Below are 13,115 nucleotides of genomic sequence, written 5' to 3' on the forward strand. Positions count from 1 at the left end.
GTGGCGGGGGGAGCTGCTGGTTCTAGGACCCCTTCGGCCCACCCCACACAGGAGAAACACCAACTCCTCTCTCCTGAGGCCCCTCCTCTCCGCCGTGCGCTCCCTGGCTGCGACCCCTGGGCGGGCTCAGAGTGTATCTGACAAAAATGAGCTTAGCCATTGATGCTGTGTGGTAGTTAATGTAATTTCCACACACTATTCATGGAAAAAGTTGTGTTTTGGTCTTTTGTTTTATATATTCAAAATCCAGAAAGCCTATTTTCTTTCTGAGGTGTGGGTGAAGATTTCAACAGTGAGAACCCAAAGACTTTGCCTCCTGTTTTCCGGTTAGTAGTGCTAAAACTAAAACACAACCGAAGAGGCCTTAGGTTTTGAATGGAAAAAGTTATAAAGAACTTGGCAACGAATCCTTGATTATTTGGGCACGGCTGGGCAGAGATAGGCTAAGTCAGAATGCTTTCTATCGACTTTTCTCTCTCACCCAAGGAGAAGAGTAAAACCTCACAACCACAGAGAAAATGACAATGGTTTACAGACAAAGGTGCAGAAGGCCACCCTGTAGGGGGACAAGCGTGCTGTGCCCGATTCTCTGTCTCAGTAGGTGAAGGTCAGAAACTGGCTTGGTACCTGGCGGGGTGAGGATCAGGGCCTGCAGAATATCCGACAGGGAAATAATACCCACGATGCTATCAGCTTCATTGACTACCACCAGCCGATGGACCTGCAAACAAGAGAAAAGCAGGCCATGTGAGCAAGCCGCAATACAAAGTTTTCAAATGGAAAATAGAAAAAACCCGTCTTTTGTATGCTTTGCAGTGACTGCATCCCACAAGCGACAGGGAGTGACAGCACAGAACCGCGTAAAGGTCTTGGCTCTAATGTTCAAATGCAATGCTGATCTGCTTGACTATTTAAAAAAAAAAGGTTTTATTTATTTTTGAGAGGGGGAGGGGAAGAATAGGGGTTGTGGCGGGGGGAATAGGGGTTGTGGGGTGGGGGGAGAGAGAGAGACAGACAGACAGACAGACATTGATTGGTTGCCTCTCATACACATTCTGGCAGGGGCCCAAACTTGCAACCCAGGCATGTGCTCTGACTGGGAATCGAACCCATGACCTTTTGTTTTGCGGGACAACAGCCAACCTACTGAGTCCCACCAGCCAGGGCCATACATAGCCTTATGGGTTTCCTTTGCATTTAAGTAGTTGTTTTACTCTTGCCACCTAAACATTATCTGTTCATGTCTCACTTTTCCTGCTTCATACAACACGACTTGGTGTGGGTCTCTCTGTGCTTCCCGGACTGGGGTGTCTATTTCCTTTGCCAGGTTAGGAGTTTTCAGCCATTATTTCTTCAAATAAAGTTTTGGTTCCTTTCTCCTCCTTCTGGGATCCTTATAATGGGAATGCCTTTGTGCTTGATATTTCCCCCGAGCTTCCTTAAATTGCCCTCATTTTTAAAAAATCTTTTTCCTTTTCTGCTGTTCTGAGTGGTTGACTTCCACTAGTCTGCCTCCCCAGTCCCTATTCCATTCTTCTGTGGTAGCTAATCTGTTGCTGAGTCCTCCCGTCCAGAGTAGTTTTCATGTCAGTTACTGTGTTCTTCAACTCTGCTGAGTTCTTTAGTAGCTAATTCCTTGTTGAAGTCCTTCTGTTCCACTCAGGTTTAGTGAGCACCCTTACGGCCGACTCTTTATCACAGAAATGACTTACCTCCATTTCCTTGGGTTATTTTTCTTCTGACTTCATTTGAGATAGTCTTCTCTCTATTCACTTTGTTTGACTTTCTATGTTTGCTTATATGACTTAAGACAAAATAGTGCTCTTTCTCAGCCTTAAAAAAGCAGCTGTGACCTCCAGGTAGGCTGTGTGCCAGGTGGTTCTGGCAGGCTGGTTGGAGCCGAGCAGGCGCTCCCGGTGCCTGGAGGTGGGCCTGCCAGTCTAGAGTGGCCCTGCGCAGGGGGGCCAGGGACATGGGCGACACCCTGTTGATGCTGCTTGCTCCCTTGTGGGGGGGCTGAAATGGGCTGTGGGCGTGTCTGTGGGGATCTTGCAGGTGGGCCAGAGCACCCGGATACCGGGGTGGACGGGGATGTGGACAGTGGCGCTCACAGTCCTCCAACCCTGGAGAGCGGCGGCCATTCCCGGCCTTCTCTACTCGCGCCCTGGTGCTCATCTGTTCTTCAGCAGCTGTTCCGTATGTGAGGTGTGCCTGGAAAAAGTCCAGCCACTGTTCGTATAACGAGAACGGTTTTTGAGACATCGAAGTCATCTGGCAGCCAAGGAGCGAGGACTGGAATGCACATGCATGAATAATGACGACTTCACTGTACTTGTTAGTGGGGGCCGTAGACATGTTGAGTGAGCCTGTGTACTGTGTGGCCGTCGCATTCAAGATGACTGAGCGAGTAGAGCAATGAATCTGCATCATATTTTGTGTTAAGCTTGAACATTCCTCCACGGAAGCTATTCGGATGATACAGAAGGCCAGAACTGTGGGCAACTGGTGATCGGCAGCTTCATCACGACAACGTGCCTGTTCACACATCACGTCTCTTGCAGTTTTGTGGTGAAACATCAAATTTCCCAGGTGACTCAGCCCCCTTACAGCCCAGATTTGGTGCCCTGTGACTCCTGGGTTTTCCCAGAACTAAAATCACCTTTGAAATGGAAGAGATTTCAGACTGTCGATGAGATTCAGTAAAATATGACAGAGTAGCCGATGGCGATTGGGAGAACGGTGTGAGGTCCCAAGTGCCTACTTTGCAGGGGACGGAGGTGTCACTGTCCTGTGCACAGTGTTTCTTGTATCTTCTTCAGTAAATGTCTCTATGTTCCATAGCACGTGGCTGGATACTTTCTGGACAGACCTGCCATGTACTTGGAGGTGTGTATTTGGGTGTGGCCACGGGAGGGGCGAGTTCAGGGTCCTCCCAGCTGCCGCCGCCCTGGCACCCTCTCTAGTTTTGTCTGCAATGACCCTTTTGGTGACGCTCTTGATACCCTAGCTTGCTTTGGGCTTAAAAAAATCACCGTCACCTCTCTTGGGCTAAACAACATATGTTTCTTTTATACATTTCTCTAAAAAACTTGGGTTCTTCAATAATCCTATGATATAACTACACAATTACTTAACAATAATAATGATAGATTAAAATAATGGTTTCCATCTAGGACAGAGCTCTACGTTTTGTTAATGTCAACCACTTTTGAGCTACTGAAGGTCAAGGGGAAAGCACCTGTCCCGGAGAATAAGTTCTCCTACACAGAAATGACCGCCAAAAGGATTTTCTTGCCTTCTGTTGCCGAGTCTACACTTTACGAATATCCCTTCTCTGAGGAATCTAAAAGCCAGTGACACACTTAGGTCATCCAAATAAACCGAACTATTGCTGATATCGCATACACTTCTCCTATCAAACCGTTCAGTATGTCAAAGCTAAAAACCGGCCTTTGCTCCTTGCCGAGAAGTCACCTGGTGAAAGGAATTATTTTAACGAGGAAAAAAGCCAGGAAGGTTAACTTAAGAAACTGATTAATTACATCTTTACTTTCCTTGATGACCTGCTTTGTATTGTAATGAGATTTCTGTTGTCCACCCGATGAACTTCGAAAACCGGCCAGCTACTTTTTTCTTCTTCCCGACGGTGACACATGCCCATGCCAGAGTGCTGAGGGACACGGGGGAGCTTTGGCACAACCAGGACACGGTCACCCAGAGGCAGACACGTGAACGCTGGGGTGCGAGTCCCTCTAGCCGCTCGTCCACGTGTAGGCGTGTGTATTACTGCAGAGTCACACTGGGTGCAGCAGCTGGTTTTCCTCTTGGTGGTACATGGTCCGTGTCTACCCACAGCAACAGAATCCCCCACCACACGATTCTTAGTCATTATAAAGGATGCCACCACCTGGATGTCCACTCTGCTTACACAAAGGAGGGATCCCTGATCTACTTCTGCTGATAATCTTCAAAAGGCACATAATTCTAAGGACCTTCATAAAATTACCTATTCCTGAGTCAATTAAACTCCTTTGTAAAACAAGTAGTGATGGATGCTACACTCAGGTAGAAGGAGGAATGACTTCCTGTTGAGATTCCAGGGAAACACATTAGTAGCCACAGCAGGTAAAGCTGGGGCATCACCTCCGCAGAGGCCAGGGCAGGGAGGGACTTGTCAGCATGCAGTGGAAGAGGGCTGGGCGGCCTCTCTAATGATGGCTCCCTCCTTCCTGTGAAATGTTCAGAAAGCAGGTCAGTTGCCCATTATTAGCCTAAGGGACAATTGGGCACTTTTCTTCTTGGCTGTATTCGTGCCTTCAGAACAAGCACCCAAACACGCTGATCATGATGGATTGATTTTGCCTAATCAGGGCTTGGTCCCAGAAGGAACACGGCTGCATCCTTCAGCCCTAGGGTGATGAACAGGGTATTTCTCTCCCCGTCCAACAAGAAAGAAAAAGAGACGACTTAGGCACAGGTATGCCAAATTAGGTGTGCTGTGAAATGACCTCGCTCACCCTCGATGGAGAGTGTTACGCAGCACGCCGGGCAACCCTGCAGGCGCTGAGCGTAACGGGACGTGTGTGCAGAGGGTCACCAGACACGTACTATTTACCTGAATCAGGAGACAGAGGTACCGGTGGGAAGAGAGAAATTATACTTTTACTTAAAAAAATCAGAGTACATTTTATCATTTACTTTGTTAAAACCATGTAATTCAGCATGTTTAGCTTTCAGTTCGTAAATACCCTAAGGGAACTTAAGGCTCTTGGGACTTCGGTTTCCACAAGAATATATTTTCTAAACCATGAGAGTATCTTACCATTTTACCCGATTCAACTATGATATTAGGACTTAAAAATTCCATTCAGTGAACATGTAGAGAAGACCTACTATGTGCCGGTAACATGCTAGGTTCCAGCACAGGGAGACAGCGGCCCCCCCAGGCTGGTCCTGAGATTCACAACCCTAAGGCACCATTCACTGGCTGGGGCTTGTGTGGCTTGGGGTGGGGGGCGGAGGTGGGGGGGCAGGAAGGACCCTGGAACAGCCATCTCACCTCCGCTCGCACTATTCTGTCCACGATGGTCTCCAGTATCTCCAGCTTATTGCACTTGACGACGCCCTCAAAGTACTGGGAACGGTGCTGCAGTGCCTGGGTCACCGTGATGTCTAGGTTGTTGTACGTTTTTTCAGCAGCAAGGTTCTGTAATGAAGCAACAGAGGGAATCACACGCTGATGACCTGAATGAGTAAGCATAAAGCAGCCTGATTTTAAACCCGTGGATGCTTGCCCAGCCCCGGCACACACAGCTGGTAAGAGGCTGCTGTCTGCACTGCCATCATCTTCACAGTCATCATTAAGGCTCATGAGGTGGCCCTGAATCATGAGGCCACGTTGCTAACTCGACCACATGTCCCTCAAAAGATCCTCCGCCCTGCCGTCCTCGCCTGCACGGCTCCCTGCCTGCATAAGGAGTCTTTTGAGACGTGGACCGACCTCGGGTGGGAAGCGCCACAGGGCTGGGGAACCCGTGCCAGGAGCCCCTCGGGGTTCTGATTAATCTGAGCAGGTTCCACCCACCGAAATTCCATCGAGCATTTACACATATTGTTTGGTGTCTTTTATGTTGAGCAGAACAGGATGAAACAGAAGGCTTTGAGACAGCCGGACGGGGCCACCGAAGTTTCAGTTCCCTTTCGTAGAAATAACGGCAGACTCTCAGAAAGTGCATTTAAAATGAATGAGGAGAAAAAGCATCACGTAGGGAGATGCAGCACCCAAGTCAACCTAGCAGAGCTGAACCAGGGATTCACACAGGACTTCACGTCACTATTTAATCCATTTGCTGTCTGCTTTAGGACAGTTGTCCCCAATCATCAAACAATGACACCAAGTTCACGTGCACTGAGCATGTGCCCGTTGGGGGAATGAATAAGGACCCTGCGTAGAAAACGACCATTTCAAATACACACACATGCTGCGGTGATGGGTACACGCTGCATGTACTGAACAGATGGGGGAGTTATAAAATGCTGCTCGTATATTATGCATTGCTAAACTGATGGATATTAGAAGTGCAGTTACCTGGGGGAGTCTATGGAATTCTCTTGATAAGATCTTTACACTCAAAAAAGCTAGAAGTCATTAAATTACAGAAAACCACAAAAACGGATTATTTAATGTTTTAAACACATTCTAGCCCTGGCTGGTGTGTCTCAGTGGGTTGAACACCGGACTGCAAACCAAGGGTCGCCGGTTCGATTCCAAGTCAGGGCACATGCCTCAGTTGCAGGTCAGGTCCCCAGTTGGGGGATGTACGAGAGACAACCACACATTGATGTTTCTCTCCCTCTCTTTCTCCCTCCCTTCCTCTCTCTAAAATAAATAAAATCTTAAAAAAAAATAAAAGAATAAACATTCTAGATGGCAGACTTAACAACACTGAAAATACTTACAATTACATCAAATTTGGAATAAATATCCACAACTTTTCCTAAAAATGAAAATATATGTTAGCACCATGTCTTAGGAACACAAAATTACATTTAAAATCAGCCGTAACTAGGTAATGATTAAGAATTACATATTGCCAAGTAAAATAAACGTGTCTATTTTTAAATGAACGTGAAGTCCTATCTTAATGAAAACAGTGAAACAAGCCAGTGTACAATTCTCACTATCCTGAGCGCCCTTGGCACTTAGTTTATCGCCCTGATCTGAATGTTCTCTTCCTCTGCTCAGCACACGGGCTGGGCCAGGGGTGTCCAGCCTGCGGCCCAACACAGAATCGTAAATTTACTTAAAACATTATGAGATTCTTTTGTGATCACGTGTCACAACGTATTTCATGTGTGGCCCAGAGACGCCGAAAGGCTGGACACCCCAGGAGCCGGGGCCGTGTGACAGCACCCCAACGCTCCTTGAGATGCACCGTCGCCTCTGTTCAAGGCCAAACACAGACCTGACTCGTCCACAACGGGCAAGGCGGACACGCGTCTCTCCACAAACACGCTCAGGGCTTTGATGATGGGCGTGTCGGGGTGGATGAAGGCGATGTTGTGGTAGGTCCCGATGCCCAGGGCGTCCAGGTTCTGCTTCATGAAGGCCGGCTTTGGCATGTCGGACATCTGCACAGAAGGGAAGGACAAAGGCTCTCAAGGCTCAACGGGCCCCTTCCACGTTCACGTGGCCACACGAATGAGAAACTAGTGCGACACGTTAGGTGAGTCTGTTCTAACTTTCCACCTGGGTGTCTGAATTAATGCGGAAATGCCACAGGCTAAGAGCTTCTTTTGTTCCCCTAGTGTATAGGTCTCTTACATTTAACTACTTAGTAAGATACTGCAAAGCACTAGCACTGTAGCATTTTTCCCCTTCTCTGCACCCAGTGGAAAAGAGGATGGAAGGGAACAACAGGTCTTTTTTGAAACTAAAACCCAGAAGCCACCAAGAACCCTTCATTCTTAAGTATTCATGGGAAATCCCTGGTCCTGCGGCCCTCACTGGGTCGTATGCTAAGAACCCGCGCGTCTCCAAGCCCACGTGTTTGCTGGTGGCTCCCTGAGCGGCTAGCGCGCCCTCACGCCATCCCACCTCCACCCACGTCCGGAACTCTCTCCTTCAGAGGGCTCCCATTTTTGTCTACTAGGCATAAAAGACAAGCCAACTAAACAGAATTAAAAAGAACCCTTAAAAGTTAACTTTTTTGTTTTTCATGGCTGTTTTAAAGGAGGAGGGAGAAGGCAAAAGAGAGAAGTGGAGGATCGCGCTTGACTAAAACAAAATAAGGTCTACGGTTTCAAAAATCCACCTTTTAGAGAGGGAATAGTCGATTCCATCCTCTTGGTGTACCTTATAATTATCAGGAAAAGATGAACAGTTAGAAGAAACAAAAAGTTCAAGTCAAAGAGTTCATCAACATTCAAATCATGAGACTCCTGGAGATTTAGAGAAAAAAAAAGAAAGACCTATTAGGTCACCCAGCCCATGGCAGGGCCACCCAGTTGGATCCTGCACGCTGAGGCGACTGTCGGCTGTCTCCAAGGGGAACGCTCCTGTTTCTCGGACAGTGAGGCCACCGCTTAGTAAAATCCAGGTTCTGAAACTTCTTTAAAACTCTGTGTTGTGACCTGAAAACCTCTAGCTACTGAACTATTCTAACAGAATGACTCTAATTACCACACTGGCCCAAATATAAGGCGGGCCCAGCAGGGCGACCTTGACTTTTCCTAGGAGAGACACCAAAGGCCGGTCTCACCCTGTGGCCCCTTCCCTGCGGCAGCAGAGCCGTGGGGGGAGGGAGGACTAGAACCCATCTGGAGACTGGGGGAGCCGGGTGCCCGTGTACACAGTGGGTGTGGGGGACTGGGACAGGCTGCTGGTCACACTGTCTGTGGGGACCGCGGCACTGACTCAGCCTCACTCGGTTTCACCCCTTATGAAACGGGAGTAACAAAAATACCTGAGAGGGTAGGGGCGAGGCCTAGACTGATCAGGTGACGTGCTTAGGACAGCGCCTGACTTACTGTAAATGTTACTCTAAAATACTTTCCCTGGGGGCTCCATGGGTTAAGACTGTGGGCCTCTCATGCCCGCCCGGTGCTGTTACAGCTCGGACCCGGGCAGCCGCGCCAGGCCACGTGATGTCAAGTCTGGTCCACAGCATCCACACGTCCCTAATTCTCCTTCCACAACTGTCTTTCTACCGAACCTCATGCTTTTTTTTTTTTGGTAAATGACTCTTCTTGCTACCTTCTTTATCATTAATTTTAACGGGAAGACTGTTATTTTCCCATGTAAACTATTACCATATGTGACTGGCGTGTGGGGCAGGAGCCTCTCCCAGGGCCTGAACCTTCTGAGCCCGGCCCAGCAGAGGAGGCGGGGGCAGGGCCCAGCTCCTTCCCCGCCCCCACCAGGAGGCCACGCCATCGCCTTATGTGAAGCTGTGGGGAGGCAAATGGGAGTGCTAATCGGATGCACTTTTTAATGTCTGTTAACCTCTTAAAAAAAAAAAAGACTCTTGAAATGGTCTCTTTGGCACCATGAAATGAGGCTACCCCCTGTTCTAGCTGACCTTACAAGGAAAAAAAGTCAAGTTCAGTGCCTTTCATTAAGAAGAAAAACTTGAATGCCCTGGTCCCTCTGGGCCTCTCTGAAACCCACTGACCAAACTGGGTCTTAAGTTTTGCAGGATTACGAAACTGTCTCATTTCGAACTCAGTGGGGCCCCTGCAGGTGACACAGCGCTCATTGGGACCAACACGGTATTCTCCTGCTGAAATTTTATTCACTTTGGGTTCTCCTCTCACTGCTGCCGTTAATAACAGGAAGCTAACTCTGGGGACAGCACTTGGTGAGTGCGTGTTTCCAAAACCACGGCGCCAATAAAGCGCCCTAAGACAAGTCGTGATAAATAAGCAACTCAATCTACCTAGGGGAGCACTTCCTTCGTGAGACTGACTGGCAAACTGCTTTATTTCCCCTCCTGTTTTAGGTGGTAGAATATCCTCACGTAAACAGAGGATTCCAAACGGTTTTATTCTTTTGCCACTTGCCCTGAAAAAGGTGATCGCTTTTTAACTGGAATCAACTTTGAAAACATACAGTTCAGACAGTGAAACGCTGAGAAACTGAAGGCTGAGAGGCCTCAAACCTGACGATTTCTTCTCCCGAGGGCAATGGGACCCACCGCACTGGAAGTGGATTAGATCAAGGAGATGCGACCATGTCTTTAGAAACACGGGAAACTACTTACAAAGAGCTGGAGGAACTTGAGGATTCTTTTGTGGGTAAGGATATAAAGTGCGTTCCCAGTGATGGGGTCAATAACTGGCAATCTGTGGATTTTATTTTTGATCAACGAGTATACGGCATCGAAGAGGCTGTGGGAAGAGCCGTGAAAGTGGTTAGGAGGCTTTCCGGAAAAATGAGAAAACTTCGGACCACCCCAGCTTTCAAAGCGTTTCCCAGTGTCTTCATAATACAATCATAAGGCGCTGACCGACCCAAAACAGCGTTTCGGGAAAGTTTTAAATTGGAGACCGCAGTAAATATTGTCCCCGCCCCCCCCCCCCCCCCCCCCCCCGCCCCCGCCACGGTCTGCGTTATTTAACCTCAAACACAACTGTGAGCTATGCATCTCTAGCAATTGTTCGGTAGCACGTTTCTTGCTTTTATTTGAGAAGCGACAGACGCCAAGCCCTGGGAAAGCTAACAGACACCGTGGGCGGCAGCGGCATTGGGGGCCGCGGGGCCCCCCGGGCTGGCCGCTGGCCTCTCCTGTGACCACTAACCAGGAGGCACGGCAGGTGTTATTAATCTGTCTGTTGGTACTTAGAAATGAAATACTAAAAATCAACATCCCACTTCTTTGCAGTAGTAGCCTATAGAGTTAAGAATGCTTTCGTACGAACGTGGACATGGACCAGGGCCGCCCCAGGAGGCTTGGATCCAAACATATGGGCTGGGGGACTTCTGAGAGTGCAGCCCCTTCTTTGGGACCGCCTAGGACCCGGGTCGAACAGGGACTGACTTTTCAACTTCAGGGTGCACGAGAACCACCGGGGCAGGTGTTTTAAGGTGCACTCCCGGGCACAGCTCTCCATGGACTGCTTTCATTGGTGGGAGGAGGGCCTGGGAACCGGCCATTTTACCCAGCTCCCCGCAAGGGTTCTGCTTCAGGGGATCGGGGTGACCATCATCTCCCCGGCCCATTACCGATCCTCCGCACCCACGATTTCCTGAATTTAGTATGTGGAATTAAGGAGGCTGGCCCTTATCTGGATTAAAAAAAAAAATCTACCCACCAACCAATCATGGCAATAAAACAGATGAATCTGAATGAAGGTTTTCAAAGGAGAAAAACTTCACAAGTTTACCTTGCATCTGGAGATATATTCACTAAAGGCTTAAATGTTTCTTGTAAATAAAGCTCTGTATTTACAGAAAGAAAATATGTAATTAGTAACACATTTGCTCTTTGCAATGACTACATAAATCAAAATACCCTGCAATTTATAGATAATAAGATTAAAAACCCAAATCAAATTTAATTTAGCAGAAACTACTGCCTTGATTACATTTATGGCTATTTTAAACAACTTCCAAGCTGTTTTCAGCACATTGCCTTTGTGGAAAAATTAAATATTTAAAAAGTGTACTACAAGAAATACTGTAAAAATGAGAAGTCAAGGTGGCCGATAAAAGCAGTGCCAGCAGAGGCCAGCAGAGGCCAGCAGAAAGCTATGTCGCCCGCCAGAGATGAACCCTTCGCCACCTCCTTTAAGACTGATTTTCTTGAGTTAAAGAATAAACCAAAAGTCCTAACAGACTTCGTTCTTTAAGTGGTCTTACATTTTATGTCACCAAATGAACGCTCCAATTGCACTGCATCCTGGGGATCTTTCTAGTAGGTGGAAATTATCTTTGTAAAGATCAACAGATTAATTTACTGAGGCTTTTACACAGAAGGCATTCAAGGACGTCTGACGTTATTGTTATTGCTATCGAATAACCTTGTAATGTCGAAATGTAAATAGACTCACACCTGGTCTAACAGGAGAGTTTGGTAACAAGTAACTGTTGGTACTGAGGTGTACAGGGGCTGGCAAACGTAGGCTTGCAGTTGTAACACAAGTAATAGAATTAATAAACAGCAACATGAGCATAACCTCTGGTTCGCATACTCACAACTGTAAACCTGCGTTTGCCTGCGCCTGCACATTCGCTTCAGGACAGGCAGGGTGAAGATACGGACCACCGCGCCGACGAAGTTTAGTTGGAGTTGATGAAGCCATCTTACGTCAAGTGCGTCACTCAGCGAAACTTCTGAGTCACACGGAATTAAAAGTCCCCGAGCCCTTCAGAGAACCCTAACAGATGTCCAGATTTCCCAGCCAATCAAGCAGATTACGGGAAGTACGAAGCTAAATTTCAATTTTCAATTCACAGTTTGCCTTCAGTGGGTCCCTCCATTTCTCTCCAGCACCCCCTGTCCCCGGTCCCCCTGCCACTGTTCCCCAGAACAGGCTCCCTGCTCTGATTCCCGCCAGATCTGTGTCTACAGTTTTCCTGCCGACAGGCGGCGCCCCCACCGGCCCAGCTGAGGGGCCTATTAACACAGAACAGCTCCCTGTTTGGGCAGTTTGGATTTAAAAATGGCTCCGTTTCAGAAAAGGGGGCTGTGATTACGAAGGGTGAACGCCAATGTCACAAACAAGCAGGAGCGACCCGGACGCTAGTTTCACGTTAGCTGGTCCCGACCATCTAGTTTAAGGGCCACTGGTGCCGTGTTTCTCCCTGATTTGTAAAGAAATGATGAGTAAATTCAAAGAAGGACAGAACCTTGCTTTGGACCATCTCAGGCATTCCTTGGTGCATCTTCTGTACCAAGGCAAATTTTGGGGGGGTAATTACTTCCTACTGAAACGGTGGCTCCGGAGGGACAGAGACGTGGGCGCTGGTTAGCTTACTCATCTTCACGATCCCGGCCTTACTAAGGCTTGCTACAGGTTCTCCATAAATTTCTATTAAACAGAATGGGCACTATGCACGGTAGGAGGGCATGCTATCAAAACTAAGACAGAAATAACTGTGTGCCCTGACTGGTGTGGCTCAGTGCGCTGGGCATCGTCCTGCAAAGTGAAAGGTTGACGGTTTGATTCCTGGTCAGGGCACAGGCCTGGGCTGTAGCCCAGGTCCCTAGCTGGGGATGTGCGAGAGGCAACCTATCAATGTTTCTCTCACATTGATGTTTCTCTTCCTCTCTTTCTCCCTCCCTTCCCCTCTCTCTACAAAATAAATAAATAAAATATTAAAAAAAAATGCTTTAATTAATGTAGTTTATCATTAAGCAGAGAAAAGGGTCTGTGAAATTAAAACATACTTTAAACACCAAGTAGAACATTTCTGCTGATATCAAAAGATTTTAAACACCCAACAGTACTTACCCCTCCATGTTTCAATCTTGTGTTCCTCTAATTCATAAATCTGTACCTGAAAATGAGAATTCTTATGTACAAACATTCATACAACATAAAAAATTGTTTCATAACTACTTCTGAGTCCTATAATTCAGCAGGTGGAAATAATCAAGATAATTCAACAATAC

The 13,115-nt window shown here is 47.6% G+C and overlaps 1 protein-coding gene across 9 annotated transcripts in view; it reads right to left on the reverse strand.

The window, feature by feature from the left end:
* Positions 1-13,115, reverse strand: part of PRKAG2 (protein kinase AMP-activated non-catalytic subunit gamma 2) — a 203,446-nt gene that overhangs the window by 3,372 nt on the left and 186,959 nt on the right. For all 9 annotated transcript variants that reach the window (XM_053926706.2, XM_053926707.2, XM_053926705.2 and 6 more), the window contains 7 exons: positions 12,955-13,000; positions 10,885-10,939; positions 9,762-9,888; positions 6,966-7,131; positions 6,460-6,497; positions 5,060-5,206; positions 628-721 (listed from right to left, as the gene is read on the reverse strand). In XM_053926706.2, the coding sequence (XP_053782681.1) occupies positions 628-721; positions 5,060-5,206; positions 6,460-6,497; positions 6,966-7,131; positions 9,762-9,888; positions 10,885-10,939; positions 12,955-13,000 (673 nt within the window). The remainder of the gene's footprint in view (positions 1-627; positions 722-5,059; positions 5,207-6,459; positions 6,498-6,965; positions 7,132-9,761; positions 9,889-10,884; positions 10,940-12,954; positions 13,001-13,115) is intronic.

Source organism: Desmodus rotundus, chromosome 6 (genome assembly GCF_022682495.2).
Source record: "Desmodus rotundus isolate HL8 chromosome 6, HLdesRot8A.1, whole genome shotgun sequence".
NCBI lineage: Eukaryota > Metazoa > Chordata > Mammalia > Chiroptera > Phyllostomidae > Desmodus > Desmodus rotundus.